The following is a 22,782-nucleotide window of genomic DNA, read 5'->3' on the forward strand; positions in this document are numbered from 1 at the left end:
TGGTGACTGGTCGGGAGGAAAACATAGGTTCGGTCGAGTTAGTGAAAACAAACATTTTAACGCCTATTAAGCGTACCCTTATACTAATAGGTAAACAATGTATCGTTAATAGCAGAAAGGTAATTTAGAGCATATTTGTCAATGAATGACGCGGAATAGACTACAAAGCCTTTAAATCGATCAATGATTACAATCACTGTACAAATGTACGACATTTTTTTTTGCAATAAATAAGCTTTGAAGTTTTGATTTGACTTTTAACTGTAAAACTAGTAGCAAATCACGATAATTGCTTTGATTTTTGAGCTGTTAAAATTGATTTTAAATATTTAACTTACTTAGATTTAAGTGATCAAAAACTAAAAAAGTATTTGGATTTTAAAAAAATGCTTTGATATCAACCTTTGGCATATACATGACTGCTCACATTTCCAGTAATCAATTCCGTTTTTACACCAGAAACTGGATGTAATCTTAGCTCTTGAAGACATCAATATATTGATGGATTTGTTTAATGAATGATATTGGAGGGTGATTGTTTACATTTACCTTGAAAACATTTAGTGGGAACTTAAAGATACGGAAAACGATTTATTTTTAATACAAAAACACTGCTAAATAATTTTCTTCCGCTCGTGATGTACAAAACTGCATTCTAAGAAGCACCGTTGAATTATTGATTGTGATTACATGGATTACCAGGCATAATAAATTAATGCAAGGAAACTAACATGTTTATCGGCAAAGGTGAAACAGAAAATAGGAAATTATCGTGAGAACTGAAATCGATTTTGTAAGGAAGGATAACCATTGGATGGACGCTGTATTTTCAAGCTGAAAGAAAATGGTCAGGAAGTGGCGGCTAAATTGAGGGTGGCTACGGGAAAGGCAGCGATTTAAAAAGGGATGGCAGTGCGTTCAGGGAGACATAGGTGAATTCTTTTTAACGCTTTTTGACTATTATAAACAATTCATGCCTTTACGCATCCGCGATATAACTTGAGCTTGTTAATTTAAACTTTTCATATTATCAATATAAAACATGTATCACTAAACCAAAATGATCGAAAAATGTTCGTCATAACCAAAACATCGAGATACCAGAGTTCGACATAACGAGTTTCGACTGTAGTTTGTCCGTTGTCTTACTGATAATGTACAATGTGCACGTTTGTCTAGTTTAAACTTATTTTTTGGCAACGTTTGCGAAACAAGGTATAAGAACATTATCTTAATCTCTCTCGCTAACACGACTTTAATTACTCGAGCGTACGGTATTTTGCATCGCCGGATACCCCGATACACACTACGCTATGCTTCTATGTGTATGAAGTGTAACGGGAGAAAGTACCCGGTGGTTGCCGACGATGGGTCTTTCGTTGTGGTGAAATTTTGAGTACCAGGAGAAACCCCACTTGTCGAGCTTGGTGGCCACGACCTACATGATCTCGTTTAATATACTGGCTTTTTATGCTTTGTGGGTCACGAAAAGGTCATTTTCTTAAAATATACTGCTACTCGTAAAACACTGGAGGATAATTTGCTTGCATATAAATCAACTTGTTTAAATAACTCGAAATCATTATGCACCGGTCAATTGTAGCCACGCACCCCCCTCCCCCAGGTCCGGGGGTATACCGGAGAAATGGGCCGTGTTTTTACCTTCAAGGTGGCCACGCAGTGCCGGGTAAATGAGGTGGTTTTGTCTTCGCACCACAACTAGCGGAGAATGGGCCTTACCGAGAGTCCCTGCGGTGCGGGGGCATTTGGCGTGGATTTTACCAGCAGTTTGTCCCTGCAGGACGGGGATTTTACCCGGGGTTGGCTGGGCCGAAAGTGAAAGTCCCCGGATCTGGGGGGGGGGGGGCGGTTACAATTGACTGGTGCATTATTTGAGATCCGGCTACAACATTTAGGATAAAGATAACGACTCCCAGAGTACTTATCTCATTTATTATTTAGTCATATTCATAACTATCTTGGACCAAATCCTACTCCCAAGCTGTTCAAGAAAACGATCAACTATAATTCATGCATATTCATATTTATTAAGATCAAGGGTATCTGCGATCATATATAATTAATGCATATTCATATTTCCACTAATTAAAGCAAATGATACATTATTACTATTAATGAGAAATGCTTCTTGTTTGTTGTTCTTCTGTTTGCAAAAGGGCTTCCTGTTTCTTGAATTATATTGTATGCCCAGATTTGGATTTGAAGACCAATCAGGCGCATAGCTGCTTATACGCGAGTACGCGGCTGAATCCACATGATTTTGATAAATAAATAAATTAAAAAAAAAACACAGCCAAAAGTGCAGTATTCACACTTGACTTTATGATCCTAAAACTGTCCATTTTACAGTACTAAATAAAGCATATCAGAACGCCCAGAATGCACCAGATTGCACCATGGTTTTCAAAATGTTCCGAGGGGGCATGATCCACATTAATAAAGGGCTAGCTACGCCCCTGCCAATAGTCATTAATATAATATACATAACCGTTTTTGAAGTGCTTAGTTTGCCTCACTGGCACCGGATTATACTTACTGTCTATAATGTGAGCATAATCTTATATTGACAGTACACAGTGTTTGTATACCACGTGATAAATTACGTCATATATGCTACGTCGGAAGGCAATATTTTGCTTAAAATAAAGACTTAAATCAAAGATAACTTTTCGCTTACTTCACCATTTTAAATGAAACAAAGGCCAGTCTATGCAGCTAAAAGAACACCACCTCTGTTTTTTAGGTTACACGCCACCATTGTTATTCCCTATATAATTCAATGTAAAATTATAATTTTTAGACAACATATAAAGGCATTTCGAGCGAATGCAGGCTATGATAACCACATATATTCTTAAAGTACAAGCTTTAAATTACCTTTTAAGCCAATAAAAAAGGGGGGTCAAGTTATTCCTAAGAAAAATCACTCCACTTGAAAAACAAACTCTAAAAATTGCACCGTCCGCCATGACAGATCTTCCAAAATGACCTTTCAACTATAGGGCAGCGGTTTATGCTTCAATCTCTACTCTAAATGATAAATCAAGCAAGAATAGATACTTAAGGTATAAAAGTTTCAGGAATAATGATAGTTTTGATTTACAGTGTATTGAGCATGTGAAAACATGTCTATCAAGCATAAGAACACTTTTTTTTGTTGAGAATTTTCCACACAACGGAAGTACATATGACGTAATGGTGACGTCATTCCTATAACCGGAGTTTGATAAGGTGATTAATTTCATCAAACACTTCGACAAACCTGTTTTCCAAACAATATTTTGACAGTGCTCCGTCAGACGGCCGTATCGTGAAAAGGTTTGTCGAAGTGTTATAAGAAACTAAACTCTCAATCAAAATTTGGTAAAAGACCGAATGCGGGGCTCCGTTAGTTGCATAGACTGCGCTATGTTTCATTTAAAATGGTATGGAAAATGAAAAGTTATCATTGTTTTAAGTCTTCAATCGAAGCAAAATAGTGCCTTCCGACGTAGCATTTATGACGCAATTTATCACGTGGTATACACACACTGAGTACAAAGTGCATAATTTATGGAAGAATACTATTTTTCGATTCATTTGCACGCTTTTGGCATCGTATTTTTTAGTTTGGAATTTTACCATTTTTTCTTCATTTTTATAAACAAACTAATTTCAGTTTGAAAATCCGATGCCGAAACGTCGTGAATGCTTTACATGTAGACTAATCGCATCACATAAATCAAAGTTTTCTGTTTACACTATTATGTATTTTGTGCTGATAATGATGAGCTGTGTATCCTTAAGTTGAAGTAACACTCTCACAGATTGACCGTTTTGTCATTTTTTTTGCCTTGGAATGAACCATTTTTTGCGTGAATGCCTGGAAACCAGTGGGACAAGACTGGTGACAAAACATGAGATCACAGTTAATCATATGTATGTTCGAAAATTGATGTTTTATGGCCGGAATGGAATTTTCGGCAGTTTCCCAAACAAAAGAGATCTGTTTTATTGTGAGTTATCTTATATTTTCTGAAATGGAGGCAATGCAACCAAAATCAGCTGATTCTGAGACAAAAACTATAAAAAGTGTGATAGTGCCGCTTCAAGTAAAGAGTCTGTTATGTTCTGTACAATTTTTTTTTAACTTTCTGGTGCTATGACAGAAACAATTACTATTATTGAATTACTTTTAAAAGACCTAATTTGATATTGTCACGTTCACTACAGAACATTAACAGAAACGAAAAAAATGTATAAAGTTATAGATTAAGTTTATATTTTCAGGGGATCATGAAACAACGTTTTAAGAAGAAAGAAACAAACACTTTTTAAAATCAAATTAGAGAACTAATTAATTGACCATTAAAATTGGTTTTAATTTAAATATCAGATACGGAATTTAGTACATGTATGTGAATTTTGGATTTCTTGTGGCCAAATATGTTATGGTACAGAGCGACATTTTAAAACATCTTCCAATATATTACAAACATATTTTGTTGGCTTTTAAATATGACTAAATAAGAAAACTACACGTCTTATTTCAGTTCAAATTAAGAACAACAATACAAACAGCTATAACCTTACGTACAATAATGTATTTTTGGTAACTAATTTTACAGAGAAGGTATCAGAAACCACTGGGCCTTATTGTTCAGAACTGTTCAGTTAAAAATAACAACGCGATTAACGAAATCGTTGTTAACTTTTGAACTATTTGATGCTGTTTATATATATTTTAATTATACAAGTATATCTGAAATCATTTTCTCAAATCTTGTTAGAAACATTGCAGATTCAAGCGTATCCAATTAACTTTCTGAGCAGTAAATATATGAAAGTTAAAAACGATGGCGTCAGAAACGTTGTTAACTTTATCGAAGTTTTGAACAATCGACTCTGAGTTATTAACAATGGCTTGATAAATGACTAGCTTGTTTGTGGATCGAATGCCTTAATTTCATTTGGAATACAAGTTTCAAACACTCGTGTTTACAAATGAATGACATCGCAAATAGCAAGGCCAAAGAATAAGAACATCAATATCAGATATTCTATTTAATTTGTAAATAATGCGTAGCATCTACCCCATTGTGACAATTCCGTGTGAAGCGATTGAAAAAAGTTACGCTGTGGTCGAAACCTCCTCACTATCTCATTGACGGACATTTCTTGATTATTCAAAATTTCAGAAAATGATTTGAATAAATAAATATCCGTCTTATAATGATCGAAATGGAATTCTGCTTCATCAGCTTTTTCACTTTCATTTGACACTAGCTCTATTTTTTATGATCATCATATTTGGATTGTCATTGAATACTAGCATCCACAATCAAAGCATCGTATCTAATTATTTGAGTTTTTCAAGCATATACGAGCGCTGTAATTGCTAATAGCTGATTCGTGATATAAAATAACTTGTGCATGGTATATTTTCTTTCTGTTAAATTCGTTAAAGAAGTTAAAGCTGCATTCTCACAGATTGAACGTTTTGACAACTTTTTTTATTTTTTTGTCTTGGAACGAGCCAAGTTTTGCGAAAATCCATGGAAACCAGTGATATTAGACTGCTGACAAAAATAGATCGCAGGTTTTTGTACTTAAGTTAATTTTTTTTATGTTTTATGCATTTTCCTAAACCGTTAGTTAAAACATTAATTTTCGAACGGAAATATGCAAATCTGCGCTCTGATCTTTTGTCAGCAATCTTTTATCATTGGTTTACAGATATTTACGCAAAATTTGCTTTTTCCAAGAGAAAAAAAGTTGTAAAAACGGTATATCTGTGAGACTCTTGGAGAGTGCAGCTTAAACTGTTTTCTTTTTATCAAGACAATAGATCAAATGTTTTTAAACGCTATCGCTTTTGCCAAGGACACGGATATATCAACTTGATATAAGGATGTAATACATAACTTTCCTAAGCGTGGTATATAATAATGACCTTGTATGTATTCAAAGTCATCTTACAATTGTTTAAACAGTTGAACGAGAAGCTTGCTTATATTATTGAGATTGTAACAATATTGGACATAATAGGAGTGTTCAGCTTCAGGTGCAGATGTGCGGTTATTAGCGCCTATGGCTGTGAACGGAATATCAGGAAAAATAGAAGGTAATATTTGTCTCTATATACCTGATTTTATGGATATTTTTTTTGAAAATATAAATAGTATTCATTTTAATGATGTGTATATATTTATGTGTATACATGCACATAACTTCAAAAGGTCAGGCCAACTCGAGAATTCTTACACATAGATAATGTATTTTAACGTCTTTAAAATTGGATAGTTTATTAAAAGTCTCATCAATACAACATATATACATGACATAATTAATATACCTTAAAACATGCATTGTCACTCAGTGTGTGAGTTATAAGAGTGCATACTTAAGAAATGGGTGTAAAAAAAATCGAGTATCACCCCGGTCAGACCGTATATGTAAGAGATTCAGCCTATTAATACGGCGAATCTAATGCAGCAGTCAATTGTAACCACGCCCCCTTCCCCCCACCCAGGCCCGGGAGTATACCGGGGATAGCCATGGAAATGGGCCGTGTTTTTACCTTCCAGGTGGCCCCGCAGTGCCGGGTGAATGCGGTGGTTTTGTCTTCGCGTCAAAAATAGCGGAGAAAAGGCCTTACCTAAGGTCCCTGAGGTGTAGGGACATTTGACGGAGATTTTACCAACAGTTTGTTCCCGCAGGGCGGGGATTTTACCCGGGCTTGGCTTGACCAAAAGTTAAAGTCCCCACTATTCCCCGGACTTGGGGGCCGTGGTTATAATTGACTGGTGCATAACGTCGGTCTATATGAAAATTATACGTCGAATTATTTGAAAAATACTGTCATCCCATTGGTTAAAAAGATTTAAACCATTATAGGTACATACTATAAGACGTGTCAAACATTTTCAAAAGAATAAACATCGTTCGTTGGTGATATGGTTAATCGTAGTTTATAGTTGAATTTTGCTATTGTATTTGAAAATTAAAACACTCTCCGTTTGGCACTTAATATCTTGTTTTACGACTGTTCGACTGCGCTAAACGCTTTTATTTCATGTGTTAAAAATAAGGTATGCCATCATTCATTACGGTGCAAAGATGTGTCAGTGCATTTCAGATATTAACATCGATATCATTTCTTTAATGTTGTGCACGTTATGCCTCATGGGTCTGCGACCTTCTGGCTTAATATACATAAAACTTAAAACTATTTTGATTAACCATTATATAAATTTTGCATGGATTGTATTTTTGAATAACTGCATAATGACTCTACTAGTATAATATAATATATTAAAGGGAGGTGGTGAACAAAATTTGACTGTAATTGGTGCTGATCGTTAAAACCCAAATCAAAATACACGCATATTAAGGAAAGACTATGCGAGGACTTATTCACCAACGTTTACACATTCTAGTCGTTGGTAAAAAGTATAAGAATATTCCATGGGCACTTGTGAACGTATAAGAACTGACTTTCAACAAATCTTACATTTTAGATATATTTACCGATATATTGAAATCTCTGAACAAGTCCCTTTAACGATAGTATGCAAACTTGTAATGAATCCGTCCTTATTTACATTTGGAATAAAAAATGCAAGTTTAATATGCACATGAAGTATTTGCGCTACACGATGTACAAATGAGCTAGTCGTTTCATCCAGCAAATGGAAATAATGTTTAACATGGACGCTTGGGCAATCTTAACGAACAGTTATGTTTATGTTTATATCAGATATTCAAAGCATTCTGCACATGAATTCATTTATCATGAATAGATTAGTCGTCTGTGCAATTTTCTTGTTTTTCCATCACCTGTTACAAATTGTGTACGTAGTTTAGACCAATGTAGTTATGCAATATATTGGTGAATTAATGATTTGATTAACAAATCCCAGGGGCGGATCCATGATTTGACGTAAGAGGGGCGATACATAGGGGCGTAACCTTTTGTCCTGCGTCCCTCCTTCACGGAACCGAAGGGGGGATTGGCATACTCCACCAATATATTTTTAACAATTTCTTTTTTCTCATATATCGAATTTTAAAGAAAATTTGAAGGGGGTGCTAGAGGCGCCCCCACCCCCGATCCGCTAGTGATTTAAGTGTGGGAAATACCCCTAAACGGGTCTGGTCAGTCAGAGTGTCAATTGTGGAATTTTGTTAACGTATCAAAGGGTATAGAAACCTTACCATATAATATTATATAGGTACCATTAATTTGCCGGACGGCATATTAACACAAACACGGTCTAGTTACGCCCCTGCTGCATTACAGAATATATTTACACAAACACGGTCTAGTTACGCCCCTTCTGCATTACAGAATATATTTACACAAACACGGTCTAGTTACGCCCCTTCTGCATTACAGAATATATTTTCACAAACACGGTCTAGTAACGCCCCTGCTGCATAACAGAATATATTTACACAAACACGGTCTAGTTACGCCCCTGCTGCATTACAGAATATATTTACACAAACACGGTCTAGTTACGCCCCTGCTGCATTACAGAATATATTTTCACAAACACGGTCTAGTTACGCCCCTGCTGCATTACAGAATATATTTACACAAACACGGTCTAGTTACGCCCCTGCTGCATTACAGAATATATTTACACAAACACGGTCTAGTTACGCCCCTGCTGCATTACAGAATATATTTACACAAACACGGTCTAGTTACGCCCCTGCTGCATTACAGAATATATTTACACAAACACGGTCTAGTTACGCCCCTGCTGCATTACAGAATATATTTACACAAACACGGTCTAGTTACGCCCCTGCTACATTACAGAATATATTTATATTTACAGATGCCACAAATCACCTGGATGTGCTCAACTTGAAGTATGTGGTACGAGACTGGGTGGGGCCGTGGTGGAAGGGCGCCTGCTTCCGGAAGTTACGTCATAAATGCATCATCAATGACGTCACGTTGCGACTCATGTCAGGGGAAATTACTGGCATTCTCGGAAACTCAGGTATGACCGGATGAATGGAAAACAACATATTGTCAAATGATACCTTTTGTAGGATTTGGTGGTAAAAGAGCGCGTAATATCATTGAGAGAGTCTAATTTCCGGCCCACGAATATTTGAATTTTAAATGCTTAGTGGTCCCATATTATTTTGGCATCATTTCAAACAGTTTTGTGTGAATAAAAGGAAAATGTAATTTAAATCTTTACCGAAAATCTCGGGCGAATAGCTGACTGTACGCAAATACGCAGTTACGTAATGAAATTTTGACAGGTCCAAGTTTTTGTCATACCAAAAATCCCGAATTTGAAATATAGGGATGAAGGGGTTAATATGCTGTCCGGCATCGATCTGTGTAATTCCAAATATGCCCTAGCTACTCGCCTGAATATTATACCAAGTTTGTTTGGCCCTCAACGATTGTAAAATGTGTCATATACGTCCGATTTCAGCTGCCATAAAGGGCAAATATACACCATGTAATCACTTAATGCAAGAAGTACTTTCGTACCTATATTTCTTACCTATTTCTTTTACGTGCTCGGTGTAAAGCACCGATACACGGGGTACAACTTTCCTGGGTTAAACCAGTACTGAGTACACCACTTTTCCAAGCACTACCCTTTAAATGCCGAGCGCCAGGCAAGGGAGCTACTTGTACCAATTTTTAACGTCTTTTGGTATGACGCGGCCAGGGATCGAACCCACGACCTCCCGCTCCGTAGGCGGACGCTTAACCACTAGGCCACGGAGACGGTTACCTAAGCAAATACCTTAGAAAAGATACCAAAAAAGTATGAAGTCATCTTGGGTGGTATTCAATATGCAAGTCACACTTATTGTCATGCTTCAGGAACTTCATTCCCTATATATGTTCGTTATTTATATCACGCGATCCGATACGCTACATCGTTCTTAGATCCAAATACATGTAAGACCAATATTGAATACCAGCACAGGCATCAACATTTACCATTAAGGTTAATGGAGTTAACAGAGAATTACCTTATTTACGGGCAGAATTCCCTAGGCTAACTAAAAAAGAGGCATTCGATTGCCTTAACAGAAATATGTAATTCATAGCCTTTCCAGAAAATGTAAATGCATTCTTGTTAGTTTGAGCAACAGTTACGTAACTAGCATAATTAGCTTCGTAAAAATTAATATCTGCAGAATAACATCGGGGTTTAAACCACGAAGCATTAAGTCAGACACATTTTCATTACATCCATATATCTAAGGCCAACTAGAAATGATGTTTAGTGTGTCATGCCCCGCAGCTTTCGAAGCCAGTTTCTCATGACGTTTAATCGGTTTTTAATAATTAACAAGCTTTAGTGAAAAAAATATTAAAAAAGGACAAATATAATTCAAATACACACTCCTTCCTTAGAAACTATAGATTATATTTGCTTAAACCTTACATACTGCTTGATGAATATATAACATAATTAGTCTATACCTGGTATAGCATTTTCCTGCGTCCTTTGTACAATTGGCTTGGTGTTTCGTTCTAAAGTCTGGAAAGACGTCCCTGCTAGACGTCATAACATGCCGCGCTTCCGGCAAAGTGACTGGAGACGTCATTTACAATGGTACACGATGCACAAATAACGTCATTCAGAATCACGCCACCTACGTGATGCAAGCTGACCGTTTCCTGCCAAATCTTACCGTCCGAGAAACGTTAATATACAGCGCCAAACTCAGGCTGCCAGGATGCTCGACGTCAGAAGAAATAGAAAAGAGGGTAAATTTATTATACGTAATAATATGATTTTGGGCTCGAGGCGGTTTGTCAAATTCAATCAGATATTTAAGCACCATCAAGCGAAAAATATCTATTCAACTATTGTAAAAATTCACAGTGCAATGCAAAAATGATATCAGAACATAAACATAGATAACATAGATAATTATGTTTTTACTATTTAAGGTCACTGACGTGGTATTGGCAATGGGTCTAAAAGACGTCGCAGACACTCGCATTGGCGGAAGCATCATACGAGGTATTTCCGGCGGTGAACGGCGGCGTGTTACCATAGCGATACAACTCCTTAAAGACCCAGGTTCTTTCTTCTTTTTCGTAGTTGTTTTTGCTGTTGTTGTTGTTAATATCTTCTTCTTCTTCATCAGTTGTAATCGTAATTATTTTCTCTAAAATAATACCCATGAACGATTGGCTTATCGACTTTAAATATGACTGAAAAATACTATACTATGTAACTTATGTTTTGGGTCAAACATTTGTTTTATTTTAGATATCATACTTCTAGACGAACCGACATCTGGCCTCGATAGCTATACCGCCCGCCATCTTGTTTCCAACCTGCGAGATCTCGCGAGACGCGGGAAAATAGTCATGCTTTCTCTCCATCAACCGAGTTCGGACATTTATTCGCTGCTGGACAGAATAGGAATTATGTCAAAGGGAGAATTCGTTTATTTCGGCTGTGCGAAAGGGATGGTGCAATATTTTACAGAAGTAGGGTACCCATGTGATAAATATACAAACCCGCTGGATAGATATGGTGAGTTGTGTGGTGGTCATACAAGGTAGCACTGTTTTCACAGTCATTTGATAGGAACGAACTCCTGCTTTGGTGTCATATGACCTGAAATACATTTACTGACATGTGTAGGTTAAATGTCACTAAATGTTGTTCAGGTCATCATTCGGAGCTCCTCTGCCATTTTTATCAACGATATAAATAGCCGAGGAGTTCCGAATGTTCAGGTCATATGCCACCAAAGCATTAGTTCACTCCATTTAAATGACTGTGGTAGTCCTGGGCCTGTAGTCATTAAACGTTTATCGTACATCAGATTTAAGATTATGTGACCATGCAGTCATGTCGACTTGCTAGCTATAACACGAAATGTCTCAATGGTTACGTCGGCGTATCTAGTTAATTAGTGGACAAGTCGACAGCACTTTAAAACTGCATAATCACGTCATCAGTGTATGCTATTTGCGCTTTTATGTAAATGATATACTCTTATCAAAGCTGCACTCTCACAGATTGACCGTTTTAACAACTTTTATTTCAAAGTTTTGTCTTTGAATAAGCCAATCGTTTCGTAAATGTTTGGAAACCAGTGATATTATACTGATGACGACAACAAAGAACAGATCGCAGTTTGTTCTTGTTTATGATTGAAGATTGATGTTTTATGCCGATAAACTCCTCATTGTTTCTAATACATAAAACATCAATTTTCGACCCTAAAAATGAAAAAAAATGCGATCTGATTTTTTGTCAGCAGTCTTATATCACTGGTTTCCAGACAAAAACGAAACATTACGCTCATTCCAAGACAAAACAAAATAAAAAATAAATTGTCAAAACGCTCAATCTGTGAGAGTGCACCTTTAAATGGCTTAATTTTAGAAAGTATTTTGAAACATCGACGATATAGGAATATATGTCGTAGTTGCAGTAACCTCAGAGTAAATGGCGATGATGGTAAAATCAAATACTGTGAAATAAATGCAATACCATGTCTTCAGTTTCAATGATTAAATCGAGAACTAGTATTTAACAAGTAATAGATACTAATAGCTATTGTGGTATTTACCGAGTTTTATGCGCACATTAAGGATAACCTAGGTTTGTGACTAAATTGGATTTGCCCGTAAAGAGTGTTAATAAAAGATGGGTTAATCGGTGTTGGACCATCGGTACGTATGAAATAAAAAAAGAGAGCAAAACTGGCTAGCAAGTCGAGTAAATCCATTGCACTAGCGGCTTAAGACGGGGGCGCATCCGCCGCACACACCCTCTAAAATGGTTAAAAGTTTACTTTTTTATAACCTGGAATGCAATATTTCTAAATATTTCCTGGGGACGGCTTTATGCCCCTATCAACCCGTTAAAACCATGAATTGTTCTTTTTTGGGGGAACCGAGTGGACATTCTACGTCCCATCTAAAGCAAAATACTGGATCCGCCCCTGCATTGCTAACAAAAAGATGGGTTAATCGATATTTGTCAATCGATTCATCTGCCAAAGGGCACTGTTGGATTAACTACTCGTGGAAAACGGTGGAGCAAGTCGAGTTAATCCATTGCTGATATAAGATGGGTTAATCGATTTTGGACCATCGATTCACCTGCCAAAGAGAATTATCGCGTTAGCTACACGAGTCAACCGGGCGAGCAAGTCGAGTCCATTGCGTTAGCTTCACGAGTCAACCGGGCGAGCAAGTCGAGTCCATTGCGTTAGCTTCACGAGTCAACCGGGCGAGCAAGTCGAGTCCATTGCGTTAGCTACACGAGTCAACCGGGCGAGCAAGTCGAGTCCATTGCGTTAGCTACACGAGTCGACCGGGCGAGCAAGTCGAGTCCATTGCGTCAGCTACACGAGTCAACCGGGCGAGCAAGTCGAGTCCATTGCGTTAGCTTCACGAGTCAACCGGGCGAGCAAGTCGAGTCCATTGCGTTAGCTACACGAGTCAAACGGGCGAGCAAGTCGAGTCCATTGCGTTAGCTACACGAGTCAACCGGGCGAGCAAGTCGAGTCCATTGCGTTAGCTACACGAGTCGACCGGGCGAGCAAGTCGAGTCCATTGCGTTAGCTACACGAGTCAAACGGGCGAGCAAGTCGAGTCCATTGCGTTAGCTTCACGAGTCGACCGGGCGAGCAAGTCGAGTCCATTGCGTTAGCTACACGAGTCAAACGGGCGAGCAAGTCGTTTAAATATGTTACTGATATAAGATGGGTTAAAAGATAAAGGACATTCGACACATCTGCCAAAGAGCACTGCCAGGTTAGCTACTGGAGTAAAACGGGTTATTAAAACTTACGTTGTAAGAAATTGTCGTAAACCTCACAAAGGGCACGCCGGGACACCACACCATACATTCCATACTTCTGGAGACCTCCCCATGGGGTTTTACTAAAATACGCAGTGTATTTTGAAATCATGAAAATGATCGTTACAACCCGATACTAGCGAAATGTTAGCAATGCCAAAGGCACCAATTGTGTCGAACATTACCATACTTTTCTCACACCTCAGATAAGTAGATCCAAAAATTTAACCATGCTAGAAAATTTGCCCACGGGCAAAGATAAAACAAGTACCCGTATGGAACTCCTTTTTAGTGGTCATCACATTGTAATTACCTCCCTTGTTAAAGACTGTCGTCTGTAGCATATTAGAAACCTTGTTTGTGGCAATATTTAGAATCATTTTTAATTATTTCTCGCTTCAAATGTCACCATAACATTTTTTTCACGCACCTTTCAAGAAATTATGCTTCACTCTTCTCAGAACTATTTAAAGACCGATTTGACTATTAAAATAATCTGAATCACTGCGCGCATATCCATGACAACCACGTGTTATCACATATCCATATGCATTTATTTTCACTACGAACAAAAGAGTTCCAGCAAAAATACATTTTTACTTCATTTTGTTAAACTGAGGTGGGAGAAAAAGCATCTACCATAGCCCCCCCCCCCCCCCCCCCCCCCCCCCCCCCCCCGTGTAAGAAAGGTTCATCACAAACCTCTCGGAGGGTGTTTTGCGGAAACGAGGTTTACCTACGCTCGGGTCGGGATGAACCTATCTTGCACTCTCGGCCATGGAAGATACTTATATTCTCCCACCTCAGATAAGAAGATCCAATAATTTAACCATGCTAGAAATTCTTTTCTTGCCCACGGGCGAAGATAAAATTCACGTATGGAACTCCTGGGTCGCCACATTGTACTTATACCTCCCTTGTTGAAAACTGTCGTCTGTAGCATCATGGAAACTTTGTCTTGTGGCAATATTTAGAACGCTAATTAATTATTTCTCGCTTCAAATGTCACCATAAAAAAGTTTGCACGTACCTTTCAAGAAATAATGCTTCACTCTCCTTAGAACTATTTAAGGACCGATTTGACTATTAACATAATCTGAATCACTGCGCGCATATCCATGACAACCACGAATTATCGCATATCCACGCAATTATTTTCAGTAAGCATAAAAGAGTTCCAGCAAAGAAACACAATTTTACTTAATTTTGTTTAATTGAGTTGGAAGATAAAGCATCTACCATAGCCGCTCGTGTAAGATAGGTTCATCCCGACCTTCGCGCAGGGTGTTTTTCGTAAACCTCTTTTCGCAAAACACCCTACGCTCGGGTCGAAATAAACCTATCTAACACCCTCGGCCATGGAAGATACTTATACTCCCTAATAAATTTATTTAAAAGATTCTAGTCGACGTTGAAAGTATCGGATGGTTGAACAACGACTCGGACATTCAACTCGATATCGAAAACTCCCGAAGCTAACCGAGTCAAAGTCACGAATTTTGTCGAACATTGCCGAGTATAAGTAACAATTAAAATTAACCTTAATTAACCATATTGCAGTTAAAGTTACAAACATAGACCAACTGGATAATAGGTTTCTGTGCAAGCTCGGTTACTTCAGTCGTTCGTCTTACTATAAATAATCCGTAAATTTTCCGAATTCCTCCGAACATTACCGAGCCAATGAAATTCCATTTTAGTTGATGTGGCGAGTATGGACCGCCGGGACAAAGATTCAGAAATTCAGAGCCTTATTCGAGTGGAACGGTTGGTTAAAATATTGAAAACTTCTCGGCTACAGCTTGGGACATTCCGGAGGATCTCTGACGACTTCCGGCGAGGACCGCGTGCCGGAAATAGGGAAGCGGTAGAGCGCCCGGGCTCCGCTCGGGTGTTAGTCACTGTTATTAGGTAAAACTAGCCATGATTTTCACTTAAATATGTATATATAAACTATTCTAATTTATTCTAACATACGGGTATTTATTTATATCTTATACCAAACCCTTGTTATTAAAATTGTCATTGACAACATGATACAAAACAGTCACGTGACACACACCTGCGTGATTGAAATTGAAATGGTACATTCTGGCTGAAGCGCTACACAGGGGCAGGGTTCGTTTTTATGACGACCCCCCATGACCACGCCCCTCCCCCTCCCCATTTGTTTTTTAGAGAAAAAAAACAAATCCGAGTCTTATTAATGTTAATAATGATGGGGGAAATGAAACTAGTGATAACTTTTAATATTTTTTTTATAAACTTTGTATATTTTTTAATGTATCACTAGTAACATTTCCCCCATCAGCCTGGGATTTAAAAAAATCGAGGGAGGGACGTGGTCATAGGGTGGTGTTATAACAACGTACTCTGCCCCTGTGCATAAATTCAATAACGCGGTTTGTGGGGGCAGTAATTATTTCTTGTTTTATTCCAAGCTCCTTTTCATCCTACAGGCGGATGTATCGGAACCTATTCCGTGACCGTGCAGACTATATGCTACGGTTCTTCTTCCTCCCGGCTTTCTGTATAATGATTATCGCATTCATGGGCCGCATTGGTACGGAGCCGAGCAGCGTTCAGAACCGGATGGGGATGCTGTATTTGACATGCGCGTTCGCCCCGTATGTGTCCATACTCAACGCTTCAGCCTTATGTGAGTAATATGGAATCATATATTAAGGTAAAACTGCGATAACTCGAGGACGCGAACCAGAACCTCGAGTTATCCGATGTTTCGAGTTATCCCGAGTTTCCATTCGATTCCTTTTTGAAATACGTCATTTTCAAACTTTGAAGTCAAAACACGTCTAGTTGTATTATACCATATCTGTATTACATTTGTTGTATATTTTTTCTGTCTTTTTGAATAGTTGCCTTTAAAATATACTGTACAATACATTTTAAACAATGATTTCAGATGAGCCTTTACCAATAACTTATTTTAAAGCAGTCGTCTTAAATCATTGTTAAAAATTGTTTGTTTTTGACACTGAAATGTGCCTTATTTAGTATCAAATATTTGCCTTTGGTGTAACAAAAACTCACAATTTTTACCAATTTGATTAAGTTAATATATGGAATGGCAACATTACAACCTATAATACCAATAATATCAATACCATGTCGCATGTAAAAAGAACATTAGAACTGGGCAAAATTAGCGGAATTAAAGGCCGTCCGCAGTTTAAAAGTCGTTCAAAAGGACCAAATAACAAAATATAAAAACATATCTTTTTTATCTAGTTTTCGGGTTCAATATTTAGCAAGCATAATACATATATCCATTGCAACATGTTTAGGTGTAGGAGTTGAGCAAATTTTACAAAATATCATTCTATCAGATTTTCAAAGAAAAAGCATTTGCATTTCGAAATTCGATGATTGTCCAAGAAATAATAACATTCTTCTCGATATAAATTTGACTTCTTTCACAAAGCTATGAAGTAATCTTTTTTATTGTAAAGGAGACAAAATCTTCCTAAATTAAATACTTAATGCCTAGTGTTTTCCAACATTGTGAACTTTTCAACCTATGTTTTCTATAAATACAGTACTTAAAGCACGCGGTTTGCAGTAAATCGCGGACCACCGTGGTGCAAATTGTCTGCGGAGGATAAATATGCAACCCCACGCCGCGCGTCCCTCAACGATATTAAGAAATTCCTCTCAGATAAAGTCCTGCAATTCTTCGCGCCGCAACGTCATTGCAGACATTGCAAAAAACACACTGTCTGTTAGTTATCACAACAACTGAATATTCAGATGTTTCTTGATTTCACCCCATTTTATTGCTTTTTTTCCACTTCCTTACTTTCGATAAGCATCAAGAATTATAAGGTGAACTAGTCAATTATTTACAAACTTCAGAGAATTAATTTAAACAAATTTTCCTAAATTTAGTTCCTAGCATCCGAGACCAGTATTTCCGGGAGCGACGAGACGGGTTGTATGGCGCCCTGACCCTCCTGTTGGCTTATACCGTCCATGTATTACCGTGCCATGTCGTGTCTTCCGTCCTCTTCAGTGCCATAGTTTACTGGTAAGTGGATTGCAAGCGATCACATACGACGATCCATTCGGAACTCATCGGCCATTTCCCATTGAAAACAACCCCGGATGTACATCATTAGAAGTAGTTCGTAAAAAATTATATAATAGCATTTATTAATGATGGTGTTTAACGTGTATTTATTTTACCTAAGATTAAATTGATTGTCAGGGAAGTGTATTGTCGTATAATTAAGAAAGATTCTCAAGAGTAAAGCCATAAAGTTAATCTGCTATATTCAAATTACTACGCGATCTACTTGCAGCGTAGTTAAAATTAAAATAATTCTTACACTGAAAACCGTCCATATACATCCGAGGTTGTTTTCGATTGAAAATGGCCGAAGTATTCCGAATGACGAAGCTCATTTCTATAAAACCACAACGAAGTATTTAATATAACAGAACAGATCGGACATTTTTTATTAAGACTTATACAACAATCATATATAAGTATAGGAACTGCACCAGGATCATCCTCAACACGGTTTAATTTGGCCTGTTCTATAGCCTGTCTCTAGTGGGGCGGTACGTACCCAGCAAGCACAACAACGTTGAAGCAACGTTGAAACAACGGTTATCCTTCAACGTTGAGAAAAGGTTGAACTATGGTTGTATTTGAAAGTTGTATTGCCGTTGTGATTTCAACGTTGAAACAACGTTGCGGTTTAAACGTTGAAACAACAATAAAATTGCTCTTCTTGCTAATATCCCATCAACCGGTCTGGATAAAATTCCTCATTTAGCTTAAATTAATTTGTGTTGAAGTCACACTTTGGGATGTGACGGGGTCAATCCATAATGCAGTCATTATAGGGCAATGACAGGCCTTTATAAACTGAACCACAACAACAACAACAACAGCAACAACAACAACAACAACAACCATTCAAAATTAAAACGGTCAATCTACAAATTATATACGGGTGTCTTTCTCAGTTGAGGAGTTATTGTTTGACATTTTTGATATACAATGCACATGTAATAACTGTTATACCAATGCTTCCGATGTGACTTACAGGAGCACGGGGCTTCATCCAGGCCAACTCCAGTTCATCCGGTTTACCGCCGTGGTGTTCCTAAACTGTCTCTGGTCGGAGCTGCACACTGCAGCCTTCCATGGCATCTTCCTGTCCGCCAACTTGGCCCAGGCCGTCACTGGACTCTGTCTTTCAAGCTACTCTTTGGTGGCCACTGGATTTTTAAAGTAAGCTTTTTTTCAAGGTTTGTGAGACGCTTTGTAAGCTGTAAGGTGTTTAAGTTAGATGCATCGTCGGATTATACGTAACAGAACAGATACAGATACAGATTATCATGACTGACCCATCGACCGATGAATGGAGAGTAGCGGAATTGGGCGCACGTCGATGTCCGAAAAATATCGGAGTGATGATCGCCATACCCCCTCCCCCTCCGCCTCTCGCAATGGTATTTCCATGGGCATTTATAAGAACGATTTAGCTGTTTATACACACCAGTCTAAAACTGTTTCAATAATAAACAAACTAACACAAACAAATACTTTGATAACATATTTTTTGCCAACAGTTAAAAGTATGCACGTTGTGTGTATATATTTCTATTATACATATACCTAAATAATTCAGTTCCCGTTGACCATATCATAGTGAAAACAGACACATTATCTATTGTTTCAGGACTTTGAACTCCCTTATGAAACCCTTGCAGTGGGTCAGCAAAGGTCTTATCCAAAAATACTTCGCCGAACTTCTGGCTGCTAACGAGTTCCATGGTCTGCGGTTCGACTGCCCTGAGATTCAACTTTCTAACGTTACTTCTAACTTAAACGTCACGTATAATGGAGCTTATTTCTAAGTTAGGTATGACGTCACCATTGCGTCATATGTACTTCCGTTGTGTGGAAAGTTCTCAATAAAAAAATAATGTTTTTATGACTGATAGACATGTTTTCACATGCTCAATACACTGTAAATCAAAAATATCATTATTCCTGAAACTTTTATACCTTGAGTATCTATTATTTCTTGATTTATCATTTAGAATAGAGATTTAAGCATAAACTGCTGCCCTATAGTTGAAAGGTCATTTTGGAAGAACTGTCTTGGCGGAATGTGCAATTTTTAGAGTTTGTTTTTCAAGTGGAGAGATTTTTCTTAGGAATAACTTGACCCCCCCCCCTTTTTTATTGGCTTAAAAGGTAATTTAAAGCTTGTGTTTTAAGAATATATATGTTTATCATAGTCTGCATTCGCTCGAAATGCCTTTAAATGTTGTCTAAAAATAATCATTTCACATTGAATTATAGAGGAAATGACAATGGTGGTGTGTAACCTAAGTTAAGCGTATACATATTAATTGTTTAGATTTTAAAATCTTGATTTTTAATCGTTAACTGTATTATCACGGTCTGTACTCAATTTACTTCGTAAACATATGATAATTATTAATTACACATATACCTGGCCAATTTCTTTAACATTTCAATCAAAACAGTTATATTCTCTAGGTCCGTATTACAGAAGCATCTTAACATATATCAACTTAAGTGTACAATTTGGAATTGTTGTATTTCTTGAAATAAAACAACGATTTCTTTAACATGGAGTATTCATTTTTAAAAACATACGTTTCCATATTTTAATTGCAGAATATAGACTTAACAGAACATTCTTAAAACCAGTGAAATTAAACAGTTTAAATTATTTCATATCAATATGGTGTGGGCCCACTCCCGGATAGTGAAATATGGTCAACATATGGACCATCATGGTCAACGTCGTGGTAACCATAAGATAACCTTCAGCTGAAAATTGGTTTCCGATCATTATATGAAAAACGCTTAGGCTTAGAGACCTCGAACTTGGTAGAGATCCGTCAAACATGACCAGTACGTAACTATTGTCATGTCAGTTGGTCAAAGGTCAAGGTCCTGGTGACCTTAAGCTAAAATCCGATTTCGTCCAATAACTGAAGAATGCTTATCTCCACGAACCTCAAACTTGGTATCCTGATTTATCTTCTTCCTTTTATCAGTAGTCATGTTTCAAAAACATTCGCGACGTCTTTGATACTTTGCATCAAAATTAGTCTTGTACATTTCTGAAAAACTGTTTTATGAAACACACGTCATCTTTTACAGTGCTACAGCCATGCTTGGAAAGCGGTGACATTTTTCTTGACAAGAACTTCCCAGGTAGTGCTGACGTCATCGCAAGAAACTTTTATGTCGTTATCGCTTTTTGTGTAGGTACTTTCTTTGCAGCTGTTGTGTGCTTGGAAATCAGGGGAAACAGAAACTTGCATTAGTTTTGTGTTCATGAGTTAAATGCATCATGAATGTGTTTATGATTTGTTCCATCTATTCATTCATTTTCTATTTATTTATGATGGTGATATTTAATGTGCAACTTATGGTCATACATGAACGTTACTAAATCCATTCACTGTTATGGTCCGTTATTTATATCGAGCAATCCGATTAGCTACATCGCTCTTAAATCCAAATAAGATCAGTATTGACCCCAGGTCTTATGTTTCTACTTATGACATTGCGTCCAGCTCACATTGTTTTAAGGGACTGTTGTCAAAGTTCAAGGACATGTGATTGGATGTATTGTAAAAAAAGGACCACCTAGTACCATGAAAATATTTTTGGAAACAAATCAAAATCTCATGCCGACATTATCATACATTATGATTATATGCACAGTAGAGCTAAATATTTGAAGAAAAGTAGTGATCTAAAAATCAAGTCCATTGCTGCTTCCCCAGGCATTCAGAAACGTGCTCAACTTCATAGTTTTATTTATTATCATTTTCACAGCAATTGCAATTTGTTTCGTTTTCATTTAATCGTACAATAATAAATTGTGACATGCGTGCAGCATGCGTGTGTGTTTTGTTATTTTGTTTGCAATGCAGTTTTTTATGAAGGTCATATAGTAAACAAATTAATAACTAATAAATATGTTTAAACAAGTTTTGTCAAATAGATGAATGAGTTATCTTTAACTAGTAAGTAAAGTTATTATTATTATAAACCAGCAATCTTAGAAAATCAAATATTTCGTGAGAATTTATTCGATGTATTTTGTGTTCATTTAGTATGTTCTGCATCTGATATCGTCATATGAAAATGATATTTGTCTAAAATATAACTTAATAAAACTTTATACACAACATTTATAGAGATGTTTTAATTTTACGATATTTTAATATTCATTTTTATTTTTACAATTTTACATTCCTATTTTCATTGCAATCCCAATTATATAGCTATTCCAGAATCTCTTTTATAGTACAGAAACATCTTTATTTTATATAAATAAATATTACGAACATTTAACAGTGTTTCTGTTTTTCCATGACTTATGTTTATACCATTTACTGTTTTAAGTGGTCAACTATATATTGTGTCCAATGAGAAGGTATTTCTCAAGTTTTCTAATACAATTATTCAGTCAGCTGTTGTTGTTAGTAATCAGGTGAGGCGGTAGATATAAACAGTGGCTGCCCCAATAACTTGGTAGTTTACAAAATATAATATGGACCACTCAACATACTTGCAATCTCTAAGCATTACTAAAGTACTATATGGCTGTTGTAAAAAAATGCCCATACTTTCTTCACCGTTAAGTTACTTAATTCAGATTCTTTGGTGTCATCAAATATGTCTTAATAATTTTAAGAATATTGCTATAATTTATCATTGTTTAGATGCGTTAACTGGAGCAGACCCAACATAGGGAAAATGATCTATTAGTCATGACCAACCTGCATACCAAGTTTGAAGTTTCTTGGTCCATCTATTAAGTTCCTGGGTCCAAGCGTTCTACAGTAATTGAGCGGAAATGAAGTGTGACATACAGACTGACTGACAGACGGACAGGGCAAAAACAATATGTATCCCCACAAC

General features: G+C 37.0%; 1 protein-coding gene across 1 annotated transcript; it reads left to right on the forward strand.

Moving 5' to 3' along the window:
• The first annotated feature begins 289 nt into the window (after positions 1 to 289).
• Positions 290 to 22,207, forward strand: LOC128246402 (ATP-binding cassette sub-family G member 5-like). Its single transcript, XM_052964588.1, has 12 exons — positions 290 to 932; positions 6,059 to 6,124; positions 8,850 to 9,017; positions 10,535 to 10,765; positions 10,952 to 11,084; positions 11,277 to 11,546; positions 15,533 to 15,743; positions 16,292 to 16,491; positions 17,739 to 17,877; positions 18,907 to 19,092; positions 19,544 to 19,726; positions 21,007 to 22,207. The coding sequence occupies exons 3-11, from the start codon at positions 8,886 to 8,888 to the stop codon at positions 19,719 to 19,721; spliced, it is 1,680 nt and encodes a 559-aa protein (XP_052820548.1). The 5' UTR covers positions 290 to 932; positions 6,059 to 6,124; positions 8,850 to 8,885; the 3' UTR covers positions 19,722 to 19,726; positions 21,007 to 22,207.
• The last annotated feature ends 575 nt before the right edge of the window (positions 22,208 to 22,782 follow it).

Source organism: Mya arenaria, chromosome 9, assembly GCF_026914265.1.
Source record: "Mya arenaria isolate MELC-2E11 chromosome 9, ASM2691426v1".
Lineage (NCBI taxonomy): Eukaryota > Metazoa > Mollusca > Bivalvia > Myida > Myidae > Mya > Mya arenaria.

Coding starts and splice junctions, on each gene's coding strand:
- LOC128246402 (XM_052964588.1), top strand. CDS start 8,886: ATGTGGTACGAGACTGGGTGGGGCCGTGGTGGAAGGGCGCCTGCTTCC. Junction 11,085..11,276: donor ACAACTCCTTAAAGACCCAG/GTTCTTTCTTCT, acceptor GTTTTATTTTAG/ATATCATACTTCTAGACGAA. Junction 19,093..19,543: donor GTGGCCACTGGATTTTTAAA/GTAAGCTTTTTT, acceptor CTATTGTTTCAG/GACTTTGAACTCCCTTATGA.